The sequence below is a fragment of the Peromyscus eremicus genome, chromosome 1, assembly GCF_949786415.1.
Source record: "Peromyscus eremicus chromosome 1, PerEre_H2_v1, whole genome shotgun sequence".
In the NCBI taxonomy this organism is placed as follows: domain Eukaryota; kingdom Metazoa; phylum Chordata; class Mammalia; order Rodentia; family Cricetidae; genus Peromyscus; species Peromyscus eremicus.
Window position 1 is genome coordinate 62,535,795 of NC_081416.1, and position 13,482 is coordinate 62,549,276.

A 13,482-nucleotide genomic window follows, 5' to 3' on the forward strand; every position below is an offset into this window, starting at 1 on the left:
AGGTCTACTCCATCAGATGGAACCGACCCATGATACTGTTAAAGTGGTTAAGAACCTGAGACTGGATACATCATATGCTTGGGGGAAACCTACTATTACTATTCTGCTAAAGGAACTTGCAACAGGAGCTGGAGATGGCTCAGTGGTTAAGAGCACTGACTGCTCTTCCAGAGGACTCAGGTTCAATTCCCAGCACCCACATGGCACCTCATAACTGTCTGTAACTCCAAGATCTGACACCCTCACACAGACATCTATTCAGGCAAAACACTAATGCACATAAATTAAAAAATTTTAAAAGGAACATACAACAAAGTGACTCCTAATGACATATTGCTACACCCATAGAGCAGAGCATCACTCAGCCCACATCAGAGCATTTTCTTCTTCCAGTAGATGTTAATTAACAAGGAGATCCAAAATTAGGCAATGTGCAGAGAGAGCTTTTGGAGCACTTAGCCTTAAATGGGATTTTTTTTTTTTTTTATCAAATCCCTCCTCTCAAGGCTCAGGGATCTATACAGAAGAGGAGGCAGAAAGACTGTAGGAGCCAGAAGTGGTGGATGACTCCAAAGAAACAGTGTCTTCCAGACATGACCAGACTGATACAAATATGAACTCACAGAGACTCTGACAGCATGCAGGAGGCCTGTACAGATTCAAATCAGACAAAATCCCTAGCCTTCTCCAATGGAGTATACATAACTGGATTTATCTACCACACTCCAAAGCATGCCTCATGTCCAGGAGTAGATGCCAACACAAAATGGACTCCACAGTTTTTGTGCTATTTTTGTTTTGTTTTGGCATTTTTTTTCTCTTACTGATTTTCTTTTTTTAAAGTTTGTTTTGATTTTTTTGTTTTTGTTACTTTGTTGTTTTTCCTGTTTTGTTTTTGTTTTTGTTTTGAAAGAAAAAGAGAACAAGGAGGTTGGGAAGCTCTAGAAGGAGTTGGGGGGGGGAGAATATGATCAAATGAATTATATGGAAAAATAGGAAATAATAAATAAATATAAACAGTAAATACTGCTTTTATGCCCTAGCATATTAATCAGACTCGATTTCCTAAATCAATTTCCAATACTATTCTAAAATCCAAGCCCAGTTTTCTTCCTTCAGAAAGAGGCTGCGGAGCCAGTTTGCTCTGCGGTGAGGTTTGGGGATAAGAATCACCAGCAGCGACAGACTCTATCTGGCCTCAGCCACACCCTTCCTGAGCCCAAAGAATCCTCAACTGATGCTTTTGAGAGCCAATCGATCGAGCGGTTCCCACCCTGCTTGTCCCGGTCAGAGAAAGACTGCATCACTGGAGACCCTCTCTAGAGACCTTTCATGAATCTGCGTCAGCAATTCAGCCGGACAAATACAGGGCACCCAGAAGATGATCATGCACCCGGCATCTAGTTAAGGACTCTCAGCTCTGAGCAGCTTGAGGCACTTGCATCCTGCGCTGCATCTTAGCTGCATCTAAGGCTAGTAAGAGATCTTCCTCCACCACCTTCCCTTGACCTCTGCCTTCGGGATCAGAGACATGTCTCTCCAGCCGATTACTGGCCCAAGCTGGGACGCAAGAGCAGCCCTCGAAGTTTCTAATGGCCCGGAAAATGTTTGGAGACTCCAGAAGCCCTAAGAGAGACCCGAGACTAAAGACACCACAATTCGACCTCAAAGGATCAGAAAGCAGAATCTTGTTGGTCTCATTCGAACGCTATGACTAAAATAGTCGTGAGCCAGTTTCTCAGCAAGAAAAGCAGCCGGTCAACACACCATTGTAGGAGGCGCGAGCTCAAAATTGCTCTCTGTCTAAGCGCTTAGGCTCGAGATCCGAGCAAGGTCAAGAACTGATGCCTAGACGGTGGCTACACCGTACGCGCCCGCGCGCTGTCCCTTCCTCCGCTCCAGGAGGCTGAGGCCATCTCTTCGTCGGTGCCTGGGTTCCTCCTCAGCCTTTCCCGCAGGAGGAGCTCGATAAGCTCCCCCACAGACGGCAGTAGGTCCTGAAAACCTGATGTGGGTGCGACAATGCCACCCCAGGTCTCGGGGCACTCAGTTCCCAGGCAGCGGCCCCGCCCTTCTCTGTCGGTCCCGCCCCCGAAAGCAGTGAATCCAACCCGCACTGAGGCCCGCACAACGGCTGAAACGACCATTGGGTAGCGGCTCATGAAAGCGGAGCCACCTTTTTATAGGGTGCGGAGGGGCCCGAGAGCCACCGAGTCCAGGGTCCTGGCAAAACAAGCTGCGGCTGCGTCCCGCGAGTACCAGCCGGGCGGGTAGCCCTGCACCCGCCATCCCATGCATGGCCCCGGGCGACACTCGACATGAACACCGAGGGGCTCGGAACACGCGGCGGGGGCCACGTAGGGCATGGACCACTCCCCTTCAGCGTCGAGTCACTGCTGGAGGCAGAGAGCGTACGGGGCTCCGAGCCTGGGGAGCTAGGGGAGGAGAGGCCGCCGGGTGCCTCGAAGCCCGGAGCATGGCCCCCACCGGTCACGCACACGTGCCCCCCACGTAAGTGCTCAGTGCCCGGGTCCCAGGCCCTGAAAAGCGTGCGCTCATTCAAGGCAAGGAAGTCTGGGGGCAATGGTCGCTGTGGCTCCGAACTTAATTACTAGACACTAACCCGCCCAGCCACAAATTGGTACAAATTGGTGATGGGATAACTGGTGATGGGAGCCCGACATTGTGCACAGGCCCAACAGCCACGTCCACATCTCTTCCTGGGCGAGGTCTGCAGCCCAGGACAGACACCCCTAATGCTTTTCCACTCCTTGTCGCTCTCGCTTTTGCACCCCTTACCGACTTTGCGTATGCTCGCGACGGCTAACTAGTCTGCATATAGCCCTGACCTCTACTCATCCTGCTATTGCAGCCGCCTCCCGCCCCAGCTTCGCTCTTTTTCCAAGTGGGCAGTCTCCAGTTTCCTTGGGGTGCGAGGTCACGGATTGGGAGAGTCTAGAGCGCCTCCCCCCCTCCCACTTCCCTGCCCCCTTGCTTTGCTTATCCATGTGGCTTTGGGGACCTCGCTCCTCTGAGCGGAGTGGTCACCGGAGCACCAACCTTCCTTTGTAGGGGATGGGACAGTGTCGGGATAGGGGTATGCAGCTAGGGTTTGAGCGCTCGCCCTGTGCTTCTCTTTCCTTTCAGGTGCCCCCAGCCCCCCACCCTGCACCCTCCGCAAACACAAAAACAACCGCAAGCCACGGACGCCCTTCACCACTGCGCAGCTGCTGGCGCTTGAGCGCAAGTTTCACCAGAAGCAGTACTTGTCCATTGCTGAGCGCGCCGAGTTCTCCAGCAGTTTGAGCCTCACTGAGACTCAAGTCAAGATCTGGTTTCAGAATCGCCGAGCCAAGGCCAAGCGGCTGCAGGAGGCTGAGCTGGAGAAGCTGAAGCTGGCAGCCAAGCCACTACTGCCGGCGTTTGCCCTGCCGTTTCCGCTGGGCACCCAGCTGCACAGCTCCGCGGCCTCTTTCGGCGGCGGCGCGGTTCCTGGCGTCCTCGCTGGGCCGGTCGCGGCTTATGGCATGTACTACCTGTCTTAGCCCATGGAACCAAGTTCTAGCCTCTGGGGTTCAGGCCTGCGCCACAGCTCCGCCCGCCGCTGATGCTCCTGGTAATTTCTGAACCTTTAGGTATCCCTTTCATTTTTAGTTTTTCGTTTTTTACTGTTCATACGATGTTATATTTGATGACTGGAACCTCTTTGCAGGCATCTTACAAATATTTTAAACCTTCCTAAAATCATGTTCACACCAATCTGTTTTCTGACAGTAAAGGGCTTCATACAGTCCTTGAAATGGATAAAAGTAGATCTTCCTACTTCGTACAAAGCAGCACCAAGGACTTTAGAGAGGCTGTTTTGGACTGGCATAATAATTCCATAAAAAGAAATTAAAATAAAAATGATGTAGTAGGATTGCTAGGAAGAAACTTAGAAATTACTATCACTCTAACTAGATGTGGTACGTTTTACCCCATTGTTATTTTTTTAGATTACACACCGTTATTTTTTAGAGTATACACCGTTGAAGGAGCCGGAGGCAAACGCTGCATGGGTGGGAGCGTGGGGAAGGTGATATGCCGCTGGCACCAAGCACCAAAATAAGGGTGGTGGCTGGGGCAGCGCCTGCTGGGCTTCAAGACTGGAGGGCTGTAGCTGTCACGCTGAAGGCAGCGGCCCGCAGGGACCAAGCCCTAGCCTCTTGGGTGCCCAACCAATGAAGAGAAGAGACTGAAGGTTGAGAGCCTTACTGTGGGCGCAGTAGGAGGCGGGGCTTGAGAAGGTCCCAAAGGACTTGCTGTGAGTGCCAGAGGCCCCTGTAATCCAGATGCGCCTTAGAAAAGCGGTGGACTTGTTTAGGAATCCGGACCCCTACCTTTATTTGAGGAACGAAAAAAGGACATCTGCGCTGTCCTGTCCCATTCTCCCTGTAGGATTCTCAACCCTGTCAAGACAGACTGAGGCCCTTTGGGTACCTGTCAACCGCACTGGTAAAGCCTGTGGCTGTTTCCACAGTAAGCTTCCGCCACAACCTCGAGATTTAAGTCTGGAGTGTGCCGAGGGCTCACAAAGGTCCCCTGGAGTCTCAGCCCCGCCATGGACAAGCCCCCTCTTCCAGATGCTGCCTTGGAGCTGAAGAGGAAGGACTGGGCTGCAGAAGTGTGCTTGCTGTGTGTTCATGAGGACCTCCCAGTGATGGCCCTGGGTTAGGATATTCTGGTTGGGAGGAGGGGGAGGACTGGGCTGTCTGTGCTCGGCAGCCTAAGCCAGAACAACTGCTCCAGGAAAACCGCTGTCCTGTGACCCTCACTGCTCCATCTGCTCCAAATAAAACAGAAGAGATGATATTGCATGGAATTGCCTATTGATGCCCACCGACATTCCTCAGCCCTGTGTCTCCTGGAAAATGGAAACCAGATAGGTTGTTGTTTTGTTTTGAGACAGAATCTCACCATGTAGCCTTAACTGGCCTGGGGCTTGCTATTCCCCAAGGATGGCCTTAGACTCAGAAAGGTCCACTCGCCTCTGCCTCCCAAGTGTTGGGATTAAAGGCGTACACCACCATGCCCAGCCATGTGATTTTTTTTATGTCAAATGGCTCTGTTTTAGGGGTGTCAGATGCAGAGAGTAAAGAACAGTTGCAAGGGAGAGTGGCTGTGTCTCAGGAGCGTGTACAGATCGATCCCTCAGCCCAGGCTGTTTAAACTTCAGCCCTGTCCTACCGCTGCTCTCAAGAGGTCAGACCCTCTCCTGGTGTGCAAACGCTGGTGTGCAGAGGGTCTGGGGGAAGGGTCCTGAGATTTCACCATTAAGTCTGCTCCTTGGAAAGCAGACCTGGAACTACTTGTGTAGCCCAGGCTAGCTTTAGACTCAAAGCAATCCTATCTCACCCCGCTGAGTCTTGGGATCACAGACATGAGCCACCACACCCAGGCAAGCAGCTGCCTCTTAGATCCCTCCATCATTGCTTCAGTTCTGCTCTCAGATCTGAGGTACTGAGTGGCACTGGGCACAATCGCGTACAGCCATGGCCAGTGCATGGACAATCCTGAAATAACAGGAAAATAAAAATCAAATGTTAATTTCAGGAAAGAGGGTGTGTGCCACCCTACCACTTCACAGTGGATCTAGATCTGTGTGGCGCATCTCTATCTGCTGTGCAAGAGCATGTGATGGCATGAGCCACCAAGGGCTGAGCAAAAAACCTGCTGTTCAGCTGACTGGCCAGCTTGCTAGTTTGCCTCTCTGACCCAAAACACCCAGCCAGGAATATTCTCCCCAGTTCCTTTCACTGAGCCAGTCCAATTATGTGTCTGGTTCTGAGAGTCCTCCCCCTGAGGGTAGGCATGGCTCTGGTGGTCTAGCAGGTAGGATGTATCCATACCTTCACATCATCCAGCAGGTGTTCTTCCTGTCGCCCAGTGGTGCTTGCTTTTGGGACAAGGCTGAGGCACACTCACACTTTTCTGGAGAGCTGACTACCAGCCTTCTTACAGAACTCAGACCCCTTCTGGTCCAGCCAGGACCTGATGCTGTACATACTCACTGATCTAATCCTGAATTCAAATAGTATGTCTTCAAGTTCAAGGTCTTTAAAGGCCAGAAGTGGCCCAGAGCCAGTTGTGAAAGGATTTCCTTATTGTGACAATGCAGATCTTTGGGCCTCTGCCATTCAGCATCATATGGATAGACTGCTGAATCCCAAAATCATGGCTTCCAGTCTAAGCCCTTTCAGCTGCCAATTCTGGACCACTGAGGGTTGACTTGGAGACCTGGCCCTGCCCTTGGGAACTTGTATCAGGGAGGCCACTGGACAAAGTGACCTAAAAGCTGTTGAGGGTGGACCATGCCTCTCTGGGCTTGAAGCAGGCAAAACAAGAAATAGAGAAGTAATGAAATTATGTGGACTGCAGATGACCTTGGGCAGAGCGTAGGTACAGAGGTCTGGACTGTGACTTACTCATCAAGTATATGTGGCTCATCTTTCCCATTAGAGTGACCTGATGTGTTGGATGGGTACGGGAGGTCAGAGTATTGCCTGAGCTCTGGGAAACAGCCCTGGTGCCTTTAAGGTCAGGATCACCCCAGGGAGGGAGCCAGGGCTCATGTACCTACTAGCTTCCAAACAGAGCTGGGGTTGGCCACCCATATCAGCTTTGGCCCCTCTGGGTCTAGGGGACTGGTCTAGGGTCTCCAGCATAGTGACATGAGGGCATAGGTACTTGCTGTGGACCACTCAAGGTGGAGCCTGGTCAGTCCCGTTGGTGTTTCTAGAAGGGACTCTTTAGACATGACTAGCAGATCCTGGATGATGTAAGAGATCTGGAGGGCAGCATCTCCTCCTGGGGATTTTTGCACAGCTGATACACAATAGGCAGACAAGGTCATAGGGCGGGCATTAAAGGACAATGTCATCCCTTCCTTGCTTGAGGAATGGTGAGCATCCTTCTGCTGAGTAACATAAGCCTGGTGCCGGGGAAGAGCAACTGTCTCCTGTCCTCTCTGTGCTTCCGATCTTCTCCAGCTCCCAATCTGGTGGTGTTCTTGGGAAGCCTTTGATTAAGTGGGTCACCGTTTCCCTGAAACATTGTGAATAATGCCATGCAGTTGGTGCCAGAGTCTGATAATCTCATTTTTACTGTGAAGAAATATTGTCTAAATATACACAAGTTTTGCTGTTCCTGATTGGCACATTGCATTCGTATTGTATTTGATTGTGTTATTAAGAAAAAAAAATCAGCCAGGCAGTGGTGGCACACACCTTTAATCCCAGCACCCAGGAGGCAGAGCCAGGTGGATCTCTGTGGAGTTCAAGGCCAGCCTGGTCTACAGATCGAGATCCAGGACAGGCACCAAAACTACACAGAGAAACCCTGTCTCAAAAAACAAAACAAAACAAAACAAAACAAAAAAAAAAACAAAAAAAAAAAAAGAAAAGAAATAAAAAAAAACCCATGCGTTAAACAGAGATGGTTGATAATAGAGAGAAGCTAAGTTCCAGAGATGGCCAAAGGAGGGAAAGAAATGTCTTCACATTTATAATGTGTGTGCTTTAGAAAGCCAAACCACACAACCACAACATTCCCCTAAACATTCAAGGGGTGTTATCTTTGAAACTTTATGAGAAGAACCATGGGCTCATCTCTACTCTGAGCATACCTGTTTTTATACAATAATAGGGACACCTGCTCTGGCAGGTGACTTTGGGTCTAATCCTGTGCTTACTTTACTAGCAGCTTTTGGGGACCGAGGTTCAGGACTTGATAGCAGTCTACCTCCAACTCCTAGCTTGCTGGGCTGCTGGGGACCTGTGTGAACACTCAGGTGTCATGGGCCCATTTTTGCTTTTGAAGGAGATGCTTCCAACCTCAAAGGTATTGGCAGTAAATTTGCAGCCACCATTTCCAGATTATTAGGACTCATTTCCGGAAGTGGTTACTAAGAAGTTTTATGAATGGATATTGTAGTTTATCATATGCCTTTTTTTCTGAATATATTAAGATAATCAAATGGCTTCCTCGTTTAACCTGAGGAGTAAAAAGTCGTAAGATTTTCCTTTGTGAACATAGTGGCCTACGCATTTAATCCCAGCACTCCGGAGGTGGAAGCAGAGGCAGGTGGATTCCTGTGAGTTCCAGGACAGCCAGGACTGTTACATAGAGAACTACAACAGAAACAAAAAAGTGGCTGCAACCCTGAGCTCATACTCAAAGGGACGTGCAGGATGCAATTGTGGGCCTGTCCATGGACCATGTGGCTGTGTGTGCGGATGGGCACAGTGCCGAGTGCCAGGTGTGTGCTCAGTGGTGGTGGGCATGGTGCTGGCCCTTGAATAGAAAGACAGGCTGCAAGATCAAAATCATCAAGATCATGCCAGAATTTCAGAAAAGCACAGTTTGTATCAACAATCCTACAAGAAATTATCTGTGGTCTCATTAAAGGAGGAGCTGCCAAACTTCAGATAATAACAGACTTTTATATGACACTTAAGTAGGTTTTCCTACAAAGGGAAAAGATGGCCAACATGTTATAATATTATTGATAACTGTAGGCTTTTTCTTAAAAAAAAAATCTTTATTTATTTATATAGAGTATAGAGTGCTCTGGCTGCATGTATGCCTGCAGGCCAGAAGGAGACACCAGATCTCATTACAGATGGTTGTGAGCCACCAAGTGGTTGCAGGGAATTGAACTCAGGACCTCTGGAAGAGCAGCCAGTGCTCTTAACGGCTGAGCCATCTCTCCAGCCCCAACAAGTGTAAACTTGTTACAGATGAATGTCCAAGAAAGTTACTATAGTTAAAGGAGCAGTATTACACTGTTGAAGTTGGCCCTGTTCTCTGTGGAAGAGAAGTTCCCTTACATGGTAGAGTGGTGTACTAAGTCACATGATTTGCTTGTTGAACACAGCATATCAAAAGCCAAACTTAACAGAGACTCTGGCAGACTCTGATGTTATGCTCATGGAAGGAGATGAGAATTTCTTCGGTAAACTTCAACAGCACAGTATCCCTATGTTCATATTTTTGCCTGGTCTCGGTGACATGCTTGTAGGACATGATTCTCAATTCTCATATGATATTCAAGGGCCATCCTCCAGGTTACGAGATAGCAGCAGTATGAGGGTTTGCTGGACTCTCATGATTGTTCAGTTTGTTCTGTTAAAAAGCTATGCTGACATACAATTCACAAGCCTTCTGGTTGCCCCATTCAGTCTGTCATTCACCACCACCACCACAGTCAATGTTCAAACATTTTCATCATCACCAAAAGAAACTCTCTTCTTTAGCCATCATCCCTGTTCCTCCCCACCACCCAGCCTTAACCTAACACAACAAACATTCTACCTGTGTTGCTTTTACTATTCAGGACTTTTACTAGAAACAGAATCATACAGTAAGGTGTGTGTGTGTGTGTGTGTGTGTGTGTGTGTTGATATCAATTCCTCATTCTTTTTGTTTTGTTTGGTTTGTTTTGGTTTGGTTTTTCGAGACAGGGTTTCTCTGCATAGTTTTGGTGCCTGTTCTGGATCTTGCTCTGTAGACTCACAGAGATCCACCTGGCTCTGCCTCTCAAGTGCTGGGATTAAAGGTGTGCACCACCAACCCCCAGGTCCTCATTCTTTTTTATGGCTGAAAAATATTCCTGTTATATGTATATAACCCATTTGTCTATCAATTTGATAGTTGGTGAATATTTGCATTGCTTTTATCTTTTGCCTGTTGTGAATTATGCTGCTATGAACATTCATATATATTTTGTGTGTGTGTGAATGTGTGTTCATTGCTCTTGGTGTATATACCTAAGAGTGGAGTTGCTGGGTCAGATAGTGACTGTGTCTAAGGTACTGCAACATTATTTCCACAATCATCTGTCCACTCCAGTGTGTGTGTGTGTGTGTGTGTGTGTGTGTGTGTATCCTGAGGAGTGAGATGTGGCTCATGTTGTTAGTTTTTGAGTCACTTCCATTTTAATTCCTGTAGTATAATTTACATTGCACCAACAGTATTAAAAGTTCCTTTTCCCCACATCTTCTCTAGACTTTGCTTACATTTAAGTTTTTTGAGACTTTATTTTACGTGTATGGGTATTCTGCCTACATGTATGTCTGTGCACTATGTGAGTGTAGTACTTGGTCAGAAGAGGGTGTTGGATCCGCTGGGATGCTTGTAAGCCACCATGTAGCTGCTGGGAATCGAACCCAGGCCCTTTGGAAGAGCAGCCATCTTTCTAGCCACTCATTGATTATTTTTTAAATTAATTTTATTGTCAGGTGCAATAGTGCATGCCTTTAATCCCACAATTCAGGAGGCAGAGGCAAGTAGATTTCTGTAAGCTCAAGGCCAACCTGGTCTCCATATCAAGTTCCAGGTCAGCCAGACTACAGAGTGAGACCTTGTTTCAAAATATTACTTTTTAAAGTTACCCATGTGTGTATGTCAGTGTGGGGTTATATGCACAGAAGTGTAGATGCCCATGGAGAACAGAAGGTGTTGGGTATTCGGGAGCTAGAGTTACAGGTAGTTGTAAGCTGCCTGTTGTCAGTGCTGGGAACCAAATTCTGGTCCTCTCCAAGTGCAGTACATTGAATCGTGAACCTAATTAGTCTTATCAATAAAAAACAGGAGTCAGATATTGGGGTAATAACTGGAAAGATCAGAGAAGCAGCGGAGCAGCTACCAGTGACTTTCTACCTCTCCAGATCCTCCAACCAAAAGGGCCAAGATCTTGTCTCCACCCTGTCTTGTCTCCACTCTGCCTCCTGAGTGCTAGGATTAAAGATGTGAGCTTCCCAAGGGCTGGTATTAAAGATGTGAGCTTCCCAAGTGCTGGTATTAAAGATGTGAGCTTCCTTGGGGCTGGAGAGATGGCTCAGAGGTTAAGAGCACTGACTGCTCTTCCAGAGGTCCTGAGTTCAATTCCCAGCAACCACATGGTGGCTCACAGCCATCTGTAATGAGATCTGGTGCCCTCTTCTGGCCTGCAGTCATACATGCTGTATACATAATAAATAAATCTTTAAAAAAAAAAAAAAAAAAAAAAAAAAGATGTGAGCTTCCCAAGTGCTGAGATTAAAGACATGGGCCATCACCACCCAGTTCCTATGGTTAACTAGTGGCTAGTTCCACTCTCTGATCTCCAGGCAAGCTTTATTTGTCAGAACACACAAAGTATCACACAACAGTACATGTGCTCTAGAACTAAGCCACTTCAGCCTTTGTTCTCATTTTATTGATGATTATAATTCTGACAGGTCAAGTGGAATCTCTCAGTGTTGAACACTTTTTCATGTATTTATTGGCCACTTCTAACAACTGTTCGATTCAGTTGTCTACTTATTGACAGTATTATTTATTCTTTTGGTGTTTAATGTCTTGACTTGTTTCTATATTTTAGATCAGTGATTCTCAACCTTCCCAATGCTGTGACCCTTTAATGCAGTTCCTCATGTGGTGGTGACCCCCAACCATACAATTATTTCACTGCTACTGTAATTTTGCTATTGTTATGAATCATAATGCAAATATCTGATATTTGACCCCTGGGGGGTCATGATCCACAGGTTGAGAACCACTGTTCTAGATAGTAATACCTTATCAGACAGCTAGCAAGGAGCTTCACCCATTCTGCAGGCTGTCTGTTTTCTTCATTGTGCTACTTCTATTTCTTGTAAACCTCATTTGTCAGTTATTGGAGTTCCTGAGATGCTTAGGTCCTTATCAGAAAGCCCTTGCCCATGCCTTTATCTTGACATGTTTTCTCTGATTTCTTCTAACAGTTTCAGAATTCTAGGTCTTACATTAAGACCTTTGATCCAGGTTGACTTTTGGCAGACAAGAGTCAAGGACCCGGTTTCCTTCTTCTGCATGTGGAACCCACTCTTTCCCAGCACCGTATGTGAAAGAGTCTATCTTTTCTCCCAGGTATTTTGGCACCGTTTTCAGATTAAGTGACTGCACTGCATGAGCTTATTTCTGGCCACTTTATTCTCATTAGTCTGCTTACCTGCTTTGTGCCTCCACCATGTTTCTATTACAGCTTTGTATTCTAACTTGCAATCAGGTATGGTGATATCTCTAGCATTACTCTTTCCTGCGTCCATATGTTTTTTTTTTGGTTTTTTTTTTTTTTTTTTTTTTTTTGGTTTTTCGAGTCAGGGTTTCTCTTTGTAGCTTTGCGCCTTTCCTGGGACTCACTTGGTAGCCCAGGTTGGCCTCGACTCACAGAGATCCGCCTGGCTCTGCCTCCCGAGTGCTGGGATTAAAGGCGTGCACCACCACCGCCCGGCGTCCATATGGATTTTAAGATCACCTTTTTTATTCCTGTCCTGCCCTTCATCAAATCTGGGATTTACTCTGTAACCCAGGCTGGCTTTGAACTCTCGGTCTTGCCAGTGTTGGGATTACAGATGAGAGCCATGCAACCTTGTCTTTTCACTTTTCTCAGTTCCTTGACCTGCATTACCCAGTTGATCTGTCCAGCTCACTTAGTCTTCCCTGTGCCATCTCAGCTCTCCCTGCGAGTCCTTCAGTGAGTTTTTAAAGTTCAAGCACTATACTCTCAACTCCAGAATTCCCATCTGGCTCTTTTGAAAGCTGGAGAGATGGCTTAGTAGTTAAGAGCATGCACAGCTCCTCTAGAGGATCTGAGTTGGATTCCCATCAATCATACCAGACGTCTGTAACTCTAGCTCCAGGCCAGAGCCTCTGTGGACACCCGCTATCATGTGCACATACACATAATGAAAATAAATCTCAAAAAACAAACCCCAAGTATCTCTTTATGGAAGGTCTCTGTGGGGTAGTGTGTTCCTGCCTTCCTTAGTTTTGTGAACATGAGTGATGGCAGTGGGACTCTACTAGTCCTGGCATTCTGCCACCTCATAGGCAGTTTCCACTGCCTTCAATACCAGGAGGTGGGCTGTACATTCTGTTTCTTCTGACCTCTCATTGCTGCTATTTAAATTTGACATTAGTAACAACTAATTGATCTTAGAACTACTTTGGGGCTTGTTATTGGTGTGTTTGTGGTTAGATGGAGCATGGTTTTGGTAAAGATGGCTTTCCTGTGTTTGGCTTTCCCAAGCTTCTGGTATCTCAGGAAAAATGGGTTTTGCTGGCCACAGACCTAGGATAGATTTTTTGGTTTGTTTTTGTTGTTGTTGTTTTAAGGCTTTTGGTAGGACCCGTGAGTTCTCTCAATATCTATCCCACAGCTGCCCCACTATTCCTGCAGTGTATGTACAATCTCTCTCCTAGAGTTTCCTCCTGCACTCTTCCAGATACCATGTCCCAGTGGAGTTTAACTGGCTGCACAGGGCACAAGGACAACAAGGCTGTCTCTTAGAGCATACGGATCCTGGATTCCACCTGTGGCTATTCTGGATCCCTTCCTCACAGCTTTTGTGGGATGCAGGAATTATACAAATCTCCCTAAAACTTTGTGTTGGAAGCAAAATAGTCATGGCTCACAATCAC

The 13,482-nt window shown here is 47.2% G+C and overlaps 1 protein-coding gene and 1 pseudogene across 1 annotated transcript; both read left to right on the forward strand.

Moving 5' to 3' along the window:
- Positions 1 to 2,022: 2,022 nt before the first annotated feature.
- Positions 2,023 to 3,545, forward strand: LOC131904934 (homeobox protein MSX-3-like). Its single transcript, XM_059255944.1, is given in 4 exon segments — positions 2,023 to 2,150; positions 2,257 to 2,302; positions 2,304 to 2,511; positions 3,148 to 3,545. Coding segments are annotated over 4 exon segments (780 nt in total).
- Positions 3,546 to 8,304: 4,759 nt separating this feature from the next.
- LOC131905041 (cytosolic 5'-nucleotidase 3A-like) lies at positions 8,305 to 9,329 on the forward strand (annotated as a pseudogene).
- The last annotated feature ends 4,153 nt before the right edge of the window (positions 9,330 to 13,482 follow it).